At 40.1% G+C, this 13,847-nt stretch overlaps 1 protein-coding gene across 1 annotated transcript; it reads right to left on the bottom strand.

Moving 5' to 3' along the window:
- Positions 1–9,152: 9,152 nt before the first annotated feature.
- LOC124260318 (chymotrypsin A-like) lies at positions 9,153–11,286 on the bottom strand. Its single transcript, XM_046694597.1, has 4 exons — positions 11,160–11,286; positions 10,770–10,928; positions 9,975–10,132; positions 9,153–9,491 (listed from the first exon to the last, which is right to left on the bottom strand). Exons 1-4 carry the CDS (start codon positions 11,284–11,286, stop codon positions 9,288–9,290), a joined length of 648 nt encoding a protein of 215 aa, XP_046550553.1. The 3' UTR covers positions 9,153–9,287.
- Positions 11,287–13,847: the final 2,561 nt, after the last annotated feature.

The raw sequence follows: 13,847 nt of genomic DNA, 5'->3' as shown, positions 1-13,847 counted from the left end.
TTTACTGAACTTTACCCTGACATATTGCTTATTACTACCGTACTAGCATCGCTCCAGCAATGACCTGCTGTGCAATGCAGTGTCCCTCTCACCTATCAAAATGCCTATGTAGTAATGACAATGCAATGCTAGTTATATTCCGCATGGGTTTTTAACGACACCTGTGGACGGCGTTGTGGTTGCTGATATTGCGGTAGTTGTAGTAGTTGTTGCTCTTGCACTTGTAGTTGTTGTTGCTGTAGTTGTAGTATCTGCTGCTGTTGTAGTTGTTGATGCTGCTGTAGTTGAAGTTGTTGGTGTTGCTGTGGTAGTTGTTGTAGTTTCTGTTGTTGATGTTGTTGTGGTTGTAGTTGTAGCTGTTTCTGTGGTAGATGTTGTTGCTGTTTCCGTAGTTGTTGTTGCTGCTGCTGTTATGCTGCAGTCGTTTGAGCAGGCCTGTGTCTCAAACCGGGGTCCGACACATCTGTTACCCGGACAAGTACGATATCTGAATCTCAGTCCTGACCCACAGCTCTCCGAGCAAGATCCCCACTCACCCCATGATCCCCACTCCGGGGTAGCTGCAGGCAGAACAAATGCTTGAGACACATTATTTAACATTCTGAAGGGGTCATGGGTTCCTTTAAAAAAAATTCTAGAAACTGTTGGAAAACTATACCTGTTTCAATGTTCATGAAACATTGGTTTGCTGGATTTATGCTTGTATTGATCAAAATATCTTGTGAAAATAACATATTTATTACACTCCCACTTTCCTCCAAAGCAAGTGTTTGCTTATTAAGACAGTAACATAGATACTTTCTTATATTTATTCTTCGATATATACTCGAACCAAAAAATACCAGACACAACCACAGTTTTGATTTTCAGAAAATATTATGATCAGTCTCTCCCTCTTTCCCGCTCTAAAAAATAGTATATAAATGCATAAATGAATAACGTGATAAAATAAAAATAAAATAAATAAATAATTAGATAATAAATAAATAAATAAATAAATAAAATTAAATAATAATACATAATAAATAATAATAGACATAAATAAATAAATAATACACAAGTACACAATTAAATAAAAAACGTGATATGAATATTGCAATAAATCATATCGCTTTCAACAATATTTTAGTTAGTCCCGACGTGTGAGCTTGATGCGGAAGGGAAGTCTGAATGTGTGCTTCCATTAATCGGAATGAGAACGGGGTCACGTATAACGTCTTGAAGACGTTACGAAATGAATACGTTTACTTTATCTAAAACCTTCAACATTCGTATTTCCATTATCACTATCAGTGGAAGATTGTATACCAACATGGAGATGTACCCACCTTGCTGACAGCACACACCAACTGTACATAGGCTGGCAATGGGTTGTTCTGATACTGGGGAACCACATTCAGTTCGACATGTTCCCCCATACAGCTGGGCACACACTGAAACATTGCAATGAGTGTTTGATATGTTTACCGCATTTCCGAACACCTGGTGTCAACACTGATTTTCTGTGATCCATCCATGTAATGTTTAGGAGATAAACGTACTGTGTTTTGAAATTAGATGAATGTTAGACCGAATTGATAGTCTCTAAATTTCATTTGAAGCCGAACGCGTAGCGTGAGGTTTCAAATGATTAATTTAGAGACTATCAATTCGGTCTAACATTCATCTAATTTCAAAACACAGTATGTTTATCTCCATTCTACCATAACCGATTTAACATCGAACTTCCTCGTCCTGCGGAAGACACGGCGTAATCCGGCATGGGACGAGAAGGCGAATTGAACTCGTCTGTGAAGGGAGTGGTAGGTGCCGTTCGTATTTTGTTAACATTGCAACATAAAAACTATTCTGTCCAAAGAAAACAAACTACTGTTTATTCAATAGAATAATGTAACACCTAAGAGCTTGGTTTTTATAATCGTAACTCCACACGACCGAAACCAGCCTATTGTTTTGTGTGCCGTGTTACTGTACCCCCCTGGCCACACTATAATGGAATCGTCTGACCTACTTATTTTCTTGGAAGTAGACAGTTACGCAACAGTTTGAAATGGCGGACGAGCCAGTGTTTACATTTTGCGAAAGGTTGAAATTCGAAGTGACAGTGGAAAATACTTGACTGACTGTCGAACCTGAAGAATATATCCTTTTCTGATCGACCTATGACCTGTAACTCATCAAAGACTGTTGATTTTTATGACCGGCGAGTGTCGATCATAATTTCACGTACCTGCCTCCACCCCGGCATGCGACAAAAGAGTGTCAGTGACAGTACTGCTTTGTGTACATTCGACTAACTTGGGATTCCTTGGAACATTGTTCTCATCATTTTGGACTGGATTGTGGCCAAGCTTTTCAAAATGTACGAACATAGCAGTGACAGCCTTGAGGGGAAGGTGGCAGAGCGCGGAATACTCGTGGTTCAATTTTTGACATTTTGAACGATGCAACGGGACATGATGGAGTATGAGTGGCCTAAATTTTGTGTTTCGCCTGACCGTTATCTTGCGAATTTCTCATTCTAAACGGAAACAAATATACCATTTACCAGGTAGGTAAATGTTTACGAACGTTTTGCCGCACAAATAGGGATAGATAGGGATGTATTTTTAATTTTTTACAAGGTTTTGTGATTTATATGTTAGATATTGTTTGTTTTTGTTTGGGGCTGTGTATTGTAATTGAGTTTGGATATTTTTATAATAGAAGGTAATAATTACGATAGTGAGGTTCCCTAATAATTGAGGAGGAATCGTATAATTGTATTTTTTGAGTTTTAATAAATGTTTCATCAGCATTTCCATCACGTCGATCTGTTGTGTTGATAATATTAGTCATGTTGGTGGCCAAGTTGAAGTAGTGCGGCAATATTGTATACGTGCGCAGTGAAGCGCCGTGAAATCAGACGCATTTTCAATCCAAATTGATACCGTCTGATTTTATTGATTGACCAATCAAATTCGAGCATTTCACGTATCCATGGTAGAATTACTGCTGTGCCTTTCATCCCAAACACAATCCGTGTTACTGGATAATTTAGGCTGTTTTTCTGGTGTTGACGTTTGAGGCGTGTCAATCTCTCTCTCTCTCTCATATTCTCTTTCTCTCTCTCTCTCAATCTCAATCTCTTACTCTCACTCACTCTCTTACTCTCACTCTCTTACTCTCTCTCTCAATCTCACTCACTCTCTTACTCTCACTCTCTCTCAATCTCACTCTCTTACTCTCACTCCGTCACTAACTCTTACTCTCACTCTCTCTCTCACTCACTCTCTCTCTCTTAATCTGTTAATCTGTGACATTCTGTCTCTCACTCTTTCCTAATCTCTCTCTCAAACACACTCTCCTAATCTCTCTCATTCTCTCTCTCTCTCTCTCTTGATTGTGAAAAAAAGGTAAATAATAATATAATTTAATAGATATGTGGTTTACCGAGGCACAGATATTATGATAAATCCTACTCGTGTTAGAAAATACATTTTGAAATTTAGTTGAAAATTCTGATATTATTTGGAACGTTTGAAAACAGAATAATCAACACATTTTGATAGAATATCTTACGAATAAAAAAATATACTACACAATATTCAACAAGCACGGTGAATATAATTGACGGGTATCGTGTAAGACAGCATTTTCCTTTGAGTGTTAACGTTAACTTTGTATACTGACAAAAACATAAATGTTAAGGTATTACCTTGAAACAATGACATCAACAGCCTAGGATTTAACTTTGAACAAGGAAACTTAAATTTAAAGTCCAGAAATTAAAACTCGCTATCTTTTTTTGAACTAATCATATTATATGTAGGATATCGTATTCAAGTGACTGGAAATTGCTTAGAGCAGCATTAAACAACATATATGCATGCGCAAATAAACAAACAAACAAACACCAAAGAGACTTCCATTGGCAGTTTACAGGTGACGGACACAAACAAATTGTCAACAGTTAGAATATAAAATTTTACTTACGAGTGTGGGGAATATACTGAGCCGTTAAGCTGCTCAGTTGCATAATAATCAACCACGGCGTTACTGATGTCATTGTCGGGTGAAGTGAGAGTAATTGTTAGCGAACGTCTCTTATATGTGGTCACAACTGGAGACAGAACAAGGAAATACAAGAGCAGTACAATTAGCAACACAACGCTTGTTACCAGAGACGATTGTTTCTGACATTCCTCATATTGTTATAGCCATAGGCGTCTAGTTCCACTAAACAGAACAACGTTCCAGGGGATCGGTTCTCAAAGTTTTACACGTAACCATCAGGATATACTGAGGGAAACAAATAAGGGAACACCACTTCATGGCAGTGTTCCTTTATTTATTCTCAGATTTCCTCCCACAGCGCTATTCAAAGTTGGTGATGAAAACTGGAAAATATTGATTTAAAGGAACACTTGAATTTTCCTATGTTCCTTTATTTGTATCTTTCAGTATATATACGGCGAATCAAGGATGCGTATATCCTACATTACGTGTTAACCTATGTCGTTCTGAGACAATCCGTTTGAAGATTCTGAAACATGTGTATGATTTGGTTCTCAATATTTACACCCCACCCCAAGTACTTTCTGCAAAGCGAAAGCGGTACGTGAAGCTAGACTAGATTTCTTCTGTGTCTCCATACTCAATGGGGCTCCTTTTCAGTTAAAACGGAATTGTTTGTTTCTAACAAAATAATAATTAATTATTCGCGACTAAGAATAAGTATGGCTATAAGGCCAGTCATTCGCCTCATGTGCAATGTAATAGAGTGTTTCGAGCAACTTTCTACTGTGAAGAATTTCGCCTATTTGTAAACCCAGTTCATTTGGGAATAGAGGCTCTGCTTCAATGTCCCGTGAAGTATTGCGCCCTTCGGTCTTGGCAGGAATCGTATCTTCGAATCGGTCTTTGCCCTGACTTTGACCTCTAGTACAATAGGGTAAAGAAAGTGGTTGACATCTATAGGTTGCACCCCACATTAAGCTGCCATACCCCAATGAAAGCGTAATGCTTGTTAATTTCGAGCCGCACCAAATACAGCTTACCGAGTTTAAGATTGTTACAACACAGAGCAGCCTTGCAATTATGTTTGAAAATTTCATCACGAAATAAAATCTCAAAAGAATGTTTGCTTTGTAACAAGCACGCTTATGACTCTGACAACCATGTGATACTACACTGTGAAAAATTATTACCTCTCCGAAATAACTTTTTCTCATCTCGGATTGATGTTGAAACCTATGTAAATTTTGAAATGTTGGAAGACGACGAAATGCTGTCAACTCTCCAAGGTGCAGATACACAGTTCACACGATCCCCTAGTGAGGGACACATATCATGTGGTCATTATAAACTTTGCAAAATATGTCTGTCATTTGAAACGATATCTTGAGTTTGTATTTTATTGGAGACACTCTGCGTACAAGTGACGCCATCCCTTTGTGAATGTTTGATTATATTTCTGTACATATCAATTGTCAACTATGAATGACATTGTCATGTATGTAAATACTAATGTGTTTTATGTTTGATTGAATTCATGTATCAATAATCTTCGGATTGATTTCTGGAGGAAATAAAGAATCTCCATGGTGTTGACGTTTGAGGCATGTCAATATCTCTCTCTCACTCTCTCTTTCTCTTACTCTCACTCTCTCTCTCTCACTTACACTTACTCTCTCTCTTACTCTCAATCTCTCTCTCTCCCTTACACTTACTCTCTCTTACTCTCAATCTCTCTCTATCTCTCTCTACTTATAAACTTATACATATATATATACATACATATATATATATATATATTGGATATATATATATATGTGTGTGTGTGTGTGTGTATATATGTATATATATGTATATATCTCAACCTCTAAAGAGGCGACTAACTGGATCAGGTGGCCAGGCTCGCTGACTTGGTTGACACATGTCATCGTTTCACAATTAGGTATAACGATGCTAATGCTGTTGATCACTGGATTGCCCGGTATCACACCCTGTAATACGGCCGTTACGGTGCTAGTGGCCGTTACGGTTTTCTAAGTACAGAGTAACGGCTCGCTACGGCTGAATAAGTTTGGTTGCCTCACGGTGACAGGTAAATTTTATCACCTTTATACGCTATATTGTAAACATCTTGTCAATCATAGATAGCCAGTATTTAGATGCAGTATTGGAAAATGAGAATGTGTTCAAAGGAATTGTTTTAAATGTGAATTTACGAATTTATGACCTGTTGATTCCAAACAGTGTTGATGCTTTCGATTTCATTTGTTTATTATTATCTAAATTTGCCGTCAAGAGAAATTCAACTTATATATCTATTTTCAAGACGCGTTTCAATAACATGATTGTTAACTGCATTGACCGTAATATGTCAGGAAAGGCTGATATGACATAATATTCGCCACATTTTATAACTTTGATGCTACTGTATCAATGGTAAGCCATGTGTGTAAATACGGTTTGCTATGGTGCCTGATACCGGTTCCTAATGGTCACCACCATAGCGACATCAATACACTAACATTTATTGCAGTTTGTAAAACTCATTTCAGAGATGAATTAACTTGAAAATAGCAATTTGATGTGCGTCATTTAGTCAAAACCAAAATAACGGTATATACAACAAAAGAATTCAACCCGGTTCCATTTGGCTTGCATTCTCTCGCGACTTTCACCAAAGCCAAGGCAAAATCTGATATTCCTGTCTTGCAGACCTTAACACGAAGGTTTGTAAGCATATGGCGAGAATCAAGTTCACAAGACTGTGGATCTATACTTACCGGTTAAGTTATTAATACCAAAACCTTGGAATATCTGAATCACCAACCTGGACAACATTTCTGTGGAGAGTTGTGGATTCCCATTCTGCATATCGGGTGGCATATATGTCACGAGCCCAGGTAATGTCCATAGTGGTCTTTTGGAACTTGGAAACTACCTTCTTACACAACACGGTCAATGATTGAGGTGGCTAGTTTTTCTTACTTTTGTGGTTGGTTCAGTTTTGTTATGGATCACATCATACAGCTTTTGACTCAACACACTCTTTAAGCCGTGATGCGGACGATGGGTCTTTCCTTAGATGTTTTCCATCAAATGTTGTAAACAAAGTTGCATTTCTTTCTTGTTCTATTTCTGAGACAAGCATTGGAGGGAACTGAATATCTCTACAAAATGCAGGTCACTGATACCGAGATGATTCTTCCGTGTAGGCTTGTAGTTCTCGTGCAAATACTTCCGAAGTGACAAAATATCTTCTGCCTTCCTGTGTGCTGTCTTGGCTTCCCGAAGAATCAAGACCGCCTCCGTGGTGTAGTGGTTAGAGCGTCCGCCCGGAGAGCGGAAGGTCGCGGGTTCGATCCCCGACCGCGTCAAACCAAAAGACGTTAAAATATGGTACTTGTTGGTCCCTGCCTGGCGCTCGGCATTAATGGGTACAAGAAGGACTGGTCGGCTTGGAGTCAGTATAATGTGTCTGAGTGGGGTATTCATGCTTCACTGCGGCATGGTATCTCAGTGGGCTAGCACTATAAAACCAGCTTCAGTCTGGGCTAGTACAAGCAGCCGCACATCCACGTACTCGCGCATGCACGTCGTCATATGAGCGAAATATTCTCAAGTACGACGTTGAACCCAATTTCACCTCACCTTCACCTCCCGAAGAATCAGAGACCACTGCCCTCAAAGATTCACTTTCCTGAACAAGTCCTTCAAAGTTTTGTCAATGTCATCTCAATAATTCCTGTTCAACAATCAGTCAGTCTGTACAATAATTGGGTTAATTAATCAGGCAATGTACACAATGCCTGGAAATTTAAGACAATGTACACAGTGACTGAGTGAATCAGGCAATGTACACATTGACTGGTTATTTCAGTCATTGTACACATTGCCTGATTGTAGACCTTGACTGTAACATGTATATGTTGTCTTGTTAAGGCTAAGCGAGAGCATGATCCAATAAATATATTTGCTGATTTTTTCCAACATAAACAGGAAATAGTTCTGTGTTCGTTAGTGTAGGCTTTTAGCATTATCATCTTTTACTACAGACATGAGGGGCGGTGGGGTAGCCCAGTGGTTAAAGCGTCCGCTCGGCACGCCGAAGACCAAGGTTCGATTCACCACATGGCTGCTCACTAAATCTTGCAGACATTGACAGTTGTGAGGACAATGTTTTCTTTGGGTTTCAAGGAGTCAAAAGTTAAAAGAATTCAGACGAATTCAAACTCACGTTGGTTCATGAGAACAGTTTCGTACCATTCCATGTAGTCATCAGATGCGGTTGAGGTGTCCCTACAAATTGACTCACCAACTTTCTTCCAAATCAACCTCTCCTTAGAAAGTACTCGTGAAGGTCCGGGCTAGAATGAATCTTCAATAACCCATGCTTGTCGTAAGAGGCGACTTGCGGGATCGGGTGGTCAGGCTCGCTGACTTGGTTGACACACGCCATCGGTTCCCAACTGAGCAGATTAGAAAGTTCAATCATGGGAAGTGCACAGAGTGTGCAAGTAAACGCTATCCTCATTCCACTTTGATTAGAAAGCAACCTTTCCGTGTTGGAAGTCATGAAATATGAATGAGTGAGTGGTAGACTATTTAATACTCCATAATCATAGTAAATGTCCATGTCCATGCAAACTAGCTTCTGTCAGTCAATGTTGTCGATGTACACATAGGGTATTATAGGTGCCCCAGGTCAAAACAGTGTCCCCGTTAAAAATCTTATAAACTGCACATGTAACCAGTGATCTCAATTGGGTCAGTTGTCCAGAGGAGCATGATACCATGTTCCCGAAAAATAACTGACTTTTGTATGTATGTATGTATGTATGTATGTATGTATGTATGTATGTATGTATGTATGTATGTATGTATTGGTGTGTGTGGGTGCGTGCGTGCGCGTGGGTGTGTGTGTGTGTTCCTATTACTGCTGTGAGCGATGCTATTATTTTTACTGCCATCCTTCCACATTAACTCAAGAAGACAAGAGTCTGTATGTAGTTTAGAATCAGGGAGTCAGTAAACAGAATTCCTTTGTATTACATGCCGCTTTTTGGTCATATTGACGTGTATCCCCATTAAATGGGGAACGGTTAATAATACACATTTAAAATGTATTGCCATAACATATTTGTTTGTATTGACACAATATTCATTATACAGTAGTGGTTATATGCCAGTGCAGGCAAATACAAATGAACGTGATCATTCTGTATGTATTCTCTGACAATTCTCGTAATGAAACTGTAATGAACAACTATGGTTTGAAGACTAGGATCTCCAGTCTAAACTCTTCGAGTTGGGCAACTGTCGATGTTGTTCAGACAGGTGTCGATCCACTGCTTGTAGTTTGCCACCTCGGTGATGAAGATGGGAGGCTCGGGTGTCGCCACTCCACCTTTGCTGACGAGGCAGTTGTTGGTACTGATGATGCCTCTAAGCCACCACTTGTTGGACCTCCGGCACACCACAATACCGCCCCAGTCTGACTAAAATGGTCATTTGTGGTCAGGAATGTCGTAATATGGAACAGAAATCCCTATTAGTAATATTTTTAAACTTGAATTTCGGAGAAAAATCCGTATTAACTGAATGTTCTTTAAAATAGTGACTGTTTTATTTCCACTGAATTAAATAGAAGGCCAAATCAGACAAACTATGTCGTGTAATGACGTGTAAGGCAGAATGAGGATAAAACAGGATATTGTATCTTTGCACAATCTAACATAGAACTGTATCAATCATAACATAATTAACATAACAAGGCGTAATTGTTTTGCTAGCACTATTCCCGTAGGAATCATGATATCAATGACAAATGTATCACAGATAACAAACAAAATTCATGGAACAAGCGCTCGAACTGGTGTAAATGCATATATCCCACGTTCGGCTCTACAACTGAACTGAACAATCGCTTGGAAAAGATATAAAAAGGATAGCGTGAGAATGTATCTATATGTTGAACGTACCAGACATGTTTGAACAGACGGGTTCTCGGGTCTGCCTATGACGACACCATCTGGCAAAAACTGGGGATACACATACTGCACAATAGCTTCAGTGAGTTGTCTACTGTACAGCTTGATGTGAGCCTGTTGTGGGATGTTGGGTGGTTCAGAGTTATTATCTGTAAACAATCAATCTTCCGATGAGAAAGTTTCAGTTGCAAACTGTTATGTTGAATGATTGACTGAATATTGTGTTACGCCGCGTTTAGCAATTTTCTAGCAATATCACGGCGGGGAACACCAGAAATGGGTTTCACACATTGTACCTATGTAGGAACGGAACCCGGGTCTACAGCGAGGCGAGCGAACGCTTTTACAACCAGTCTACCCCACCGCCCTGGTGGACGTTAACCGTGTTGATTAACCAACGTTCATGGGTATTGTGTGCAAATTGTAGTCATGGTGATACTGGGAGTCTTGGATCCCTTAACATGGAAGTTTATACTCAAGTTCTGCACACCCTTAGTATTGAAATGAGCAAGCTGGTTACCCATACTGTGAAATATTTGAAGAATTATTTTTCATTCACAGCTATTGCCAATTATTGCAATGAGCAGAGAATTGTTTACATATTGCATGCAATGGGCACGTTGTACAGATAGGGTGTAACATATACACACCGCCTCAAGCCATGTCCGATCATCAACCTGTTAAACATATCAAAGTATCAACGTATAAGCCATTATTCAACATTTACGGGTTGACCTTTCTCGGAGTATCAGTTGTACTTGGCATTAAGCCAGACAGAAACCTTACTACTCGTGTCACCAACAGAGGCCATGATGCACGTGTCATCTACTTCCGGTACGTCAAGGGCGCTTGTAGCGGAGGTGCGCTGAGGTTCCAGACAAGCTGGCTGTTTGCAGTTGTTGTACTGGATGCGGGTTCTCAGTTTGAAGATAGCAATGTTGTTGCCTTGGAGAAAAAACATGAATCAAAACTATTATGTATGTCTTGGATTATTCTTTTGTTGTTTAACGCCACACCCAGCAATAATCCAGCCACACCCAGCAATAATCCAGCCACACCCAGCAATAATCCAGCTATATGGCGGTTTGCAAATTATCAAGTCTGGCCCAGAGAATTCAGAAAAATTTACATCCTTATCGATCTACACCATCAGATGCGCGAAACAAGTCTACGAACCTGACCAACCGATCCCGTCAGTCGTCACTGAGAAGGGTAGGATGATAAAGATCAGTTCTAACAAGATCTTCAGGGATCTTCCAAAGAATGTCCCACTTCCGTCTTCATTGAGAATAATTGGCCACATCATGATTGGTACATGATTCGACATGTACTATATTTTGTTTTCAATTTGATTGAGGTCAACACGCTTTTTGGACAAGTTAAAGAGCTTCTGCTACATAATTCTAACATGACATAATACTACATAATTCCATGACGGTTCACAAGTCACTAGTGATCACTCAATGCAATATATCTATGAACATGAACATGCAGGCTATACTAACTTGTTGTGATATTATTATAGTCTTCGTGAATCTTTATTTCCTCCACTTCAATGGAATCTTCAGGACGACCGTCACTGCCATAGTCAACGGTTCTGCTGTCATAACTTCCAATGATAACTCTAGTGGACTGGCGTACAGCTACGGCATTTGGTCCGTATAGTCTAGGAAATAATATTTGTTACATTAATGACTTCAAACAGTCTAATAGTTTAAAAAACGAACTAAAAAAAATCATATCATGAATGTGTTCAATTTTAGTTATAATGATTAAAGCCCTTGATCATCCCGTTAAAGGTTCGGGTTCGATTTTCCATTAATGCAGTTCGTTGTGTTGACTACCAGCTAATATGTACAGCATCCCTTCTGGAGTATCCGCTTGGTTTTTCTTAGTACAGCTAATTGTTTCCGAAACAGGATCTAACATAAGGGTACCGAGGTGTGAAGCTACGTGGACCCTGATGACTATTGCTAACCACAGTGTAAACATCCTTCCTGCCCTCAATACCCCACCCACCCCTCTGTGTGTAAAGGTCATCCCCAACCCCCACCCACCCTCTGTGTGTAAAGGTCATCCCCAATCCGGTTCAACGCCATACTCATGATACTGACAATGAAAAAAATGTTGCAAATAGGTCCACTGACACGTAGGAGTCCGAGAGAAATCCTGTTTGAGAAACTACATCCGGGTCACAAGTGAATGAAGTAGACATTTTCCATCTCAGCCAAGCAGAATTTTGGAAAATATAGTGACATACACTATGCAGTTATTATGCTGATGGTACTGTAACATTATGAAATGATATCAATAAGTCTGGCCACTCAGGTGATAGAAAGAATATTTTACTGTAATGAAATTAGTAGGTTGTTCTAATTTCCAGATTGGGAGTTATTCCCACGGGACCCGAGAAGATCCGGGTTAGGGTTGGTCTTCAGCAACCCATGCTTGTCGTCAGAGGCGACTAACGGGATCGGGTGGTGAGGCTCGCTGACCGCCGCCATACAGCTGGAATATTGCCGAGTTTGGCGTTAAACAAGCAACCAAACCAATCAAAATACGTGCTTGTTTTGTAGTCACGTATTAGTAAAGTAGTCAGTAGGAAACGTTTCCACAATTCTTTACCGTTGGCACTATCGCTTTGAAGACCTGGTCCTCAGCGTAAGAAATGATTATAACAGAAGCTTGATCGTGCATGTGGGGAACATCTGGGTAAAAAAAATGCATGGATTAACTGTTTTCATTTTCTCTAATTTGCCAAACCACCTACACCGCTTTTAGCAATATTCCATCAATATCATGGCAGGGGACACCAGAAATATGCCTCACGCTTTGTGCCCATGTGGGGAATCGAACCCGGGTCTTCAGCGTGACGAGCCTTACCACTGCTACGTTACCCCACCTCACTTTGTTACACAAAGAGGGGCGGTGGGGTAGCCTAGTGGTAAAAGCGTTGGCTCGTCACGCCGAAGACCCGGGTTCGAATCCCCACATGGCTACAATGTGTGAAGCCCATTTCTGGTGTCCCCTGTAGTAAAGTAGTCAGTAGGAAACGTTTCCACAATTCTTTACCGTTGGCACTATCGCTTTGAAGACCTGATCCTCAGCGTAAGAAATGATTATAACAGAAGCTTGATCGTGCATGTGGGGAACATCTGGGTGAAAAAAAATGCATGGATTAACTGTTTTCATTTTCTCTAATTTGCCAAACCAAACATTGTCAGCGGCGTAAAACCAAACTCAGTCAGTCAGTCAGTGTTACACAAAGAAGTATGGGTATGGTGCTAGAAAACCTGTAAACATATTGAGGGCGAATTTGAACCCTCTGTAAAAGGGCTTTGGGGACTGAGGGTCGCAACTGTGCACCCTGACTTAGTCTACAGTACCATCTGCGCCCCCCAGATATGACTATTCAAAGGAGGTAATACTTACGGAGCTGCACACACAGCGGAAGTAAGGATATATTGGTCACTGATGATTGCTCCACCACACACGGTCAGGTTACCAAAGTTGAAGCTGTTGCTTAAGTTGGAGTTGTAGTAGACTTTGATGCTGACAAGAGGGGTGTAGGGCCACGTGCACTTCAAACTGTTTTGACCTCCCAAAATTCTTGAATGTACTACTTCTTCACCGCATCGATCTGTGGGCATGATATATAAGTTAAAAACATCTACAATACTATTACCAACATTCACATCTGTTTGAATCGGATCGAAACCAAGCCGGACACTGATTGTCTTGCACGTACGTGTGTGCATGCGTGCCTGCGTCCGTCCGTGTGTGGTCACGAACCAAAATGAGTTTGAATCAATCTAAATTCTTTGAACTTTGGACTTTTTGAAATCCACAGAAACATTTTCACTA

Source organism: Haliotis rubra, unplaced genomic scaffold (assembly GCF_003918875.1).
Source record: "Haliotis rubra isolate DU_JTF1 unplaced genomic scaffold, ASM391887v1 Scf76, whole genome shotgun sequence".
In the NCBI taxonomy this organism is placed as follows: domain Eukaryota; kingdom Metazoa; phylum Mollusca; class Gastropoda; order Lepetellida; family Haliotidae; genus Haliotis; species Haliotis rubra.
Note: the sequence above shows the minus strand (reverse complement) of the source record. Positions and strands in the feature narration are given on the sequence as shown.

Coding starts and splice junctions, on each gene's coding strand:
- LOC124260318 (XM_046694597.1), bottom strand. CDS start 11,286: ATGTGGCCAATTATTCTCAATGAAGACGGAAGTGGGACATTCTTTGGA. Junction 10,133..10,769: donor CTCTGTTGGTGACACGAGTA/GTAAGGTTTCTG, acceptor GATTGTTTACAG/ATAATAACTCTGAACCACCC. Junction 9,492..9,974: donor CGTCTGTTCAAACATGTCTG/GTACGTTCAACA, acceptor TGACCATTTTAG/TCAGACTGGGGCGGTATTGT.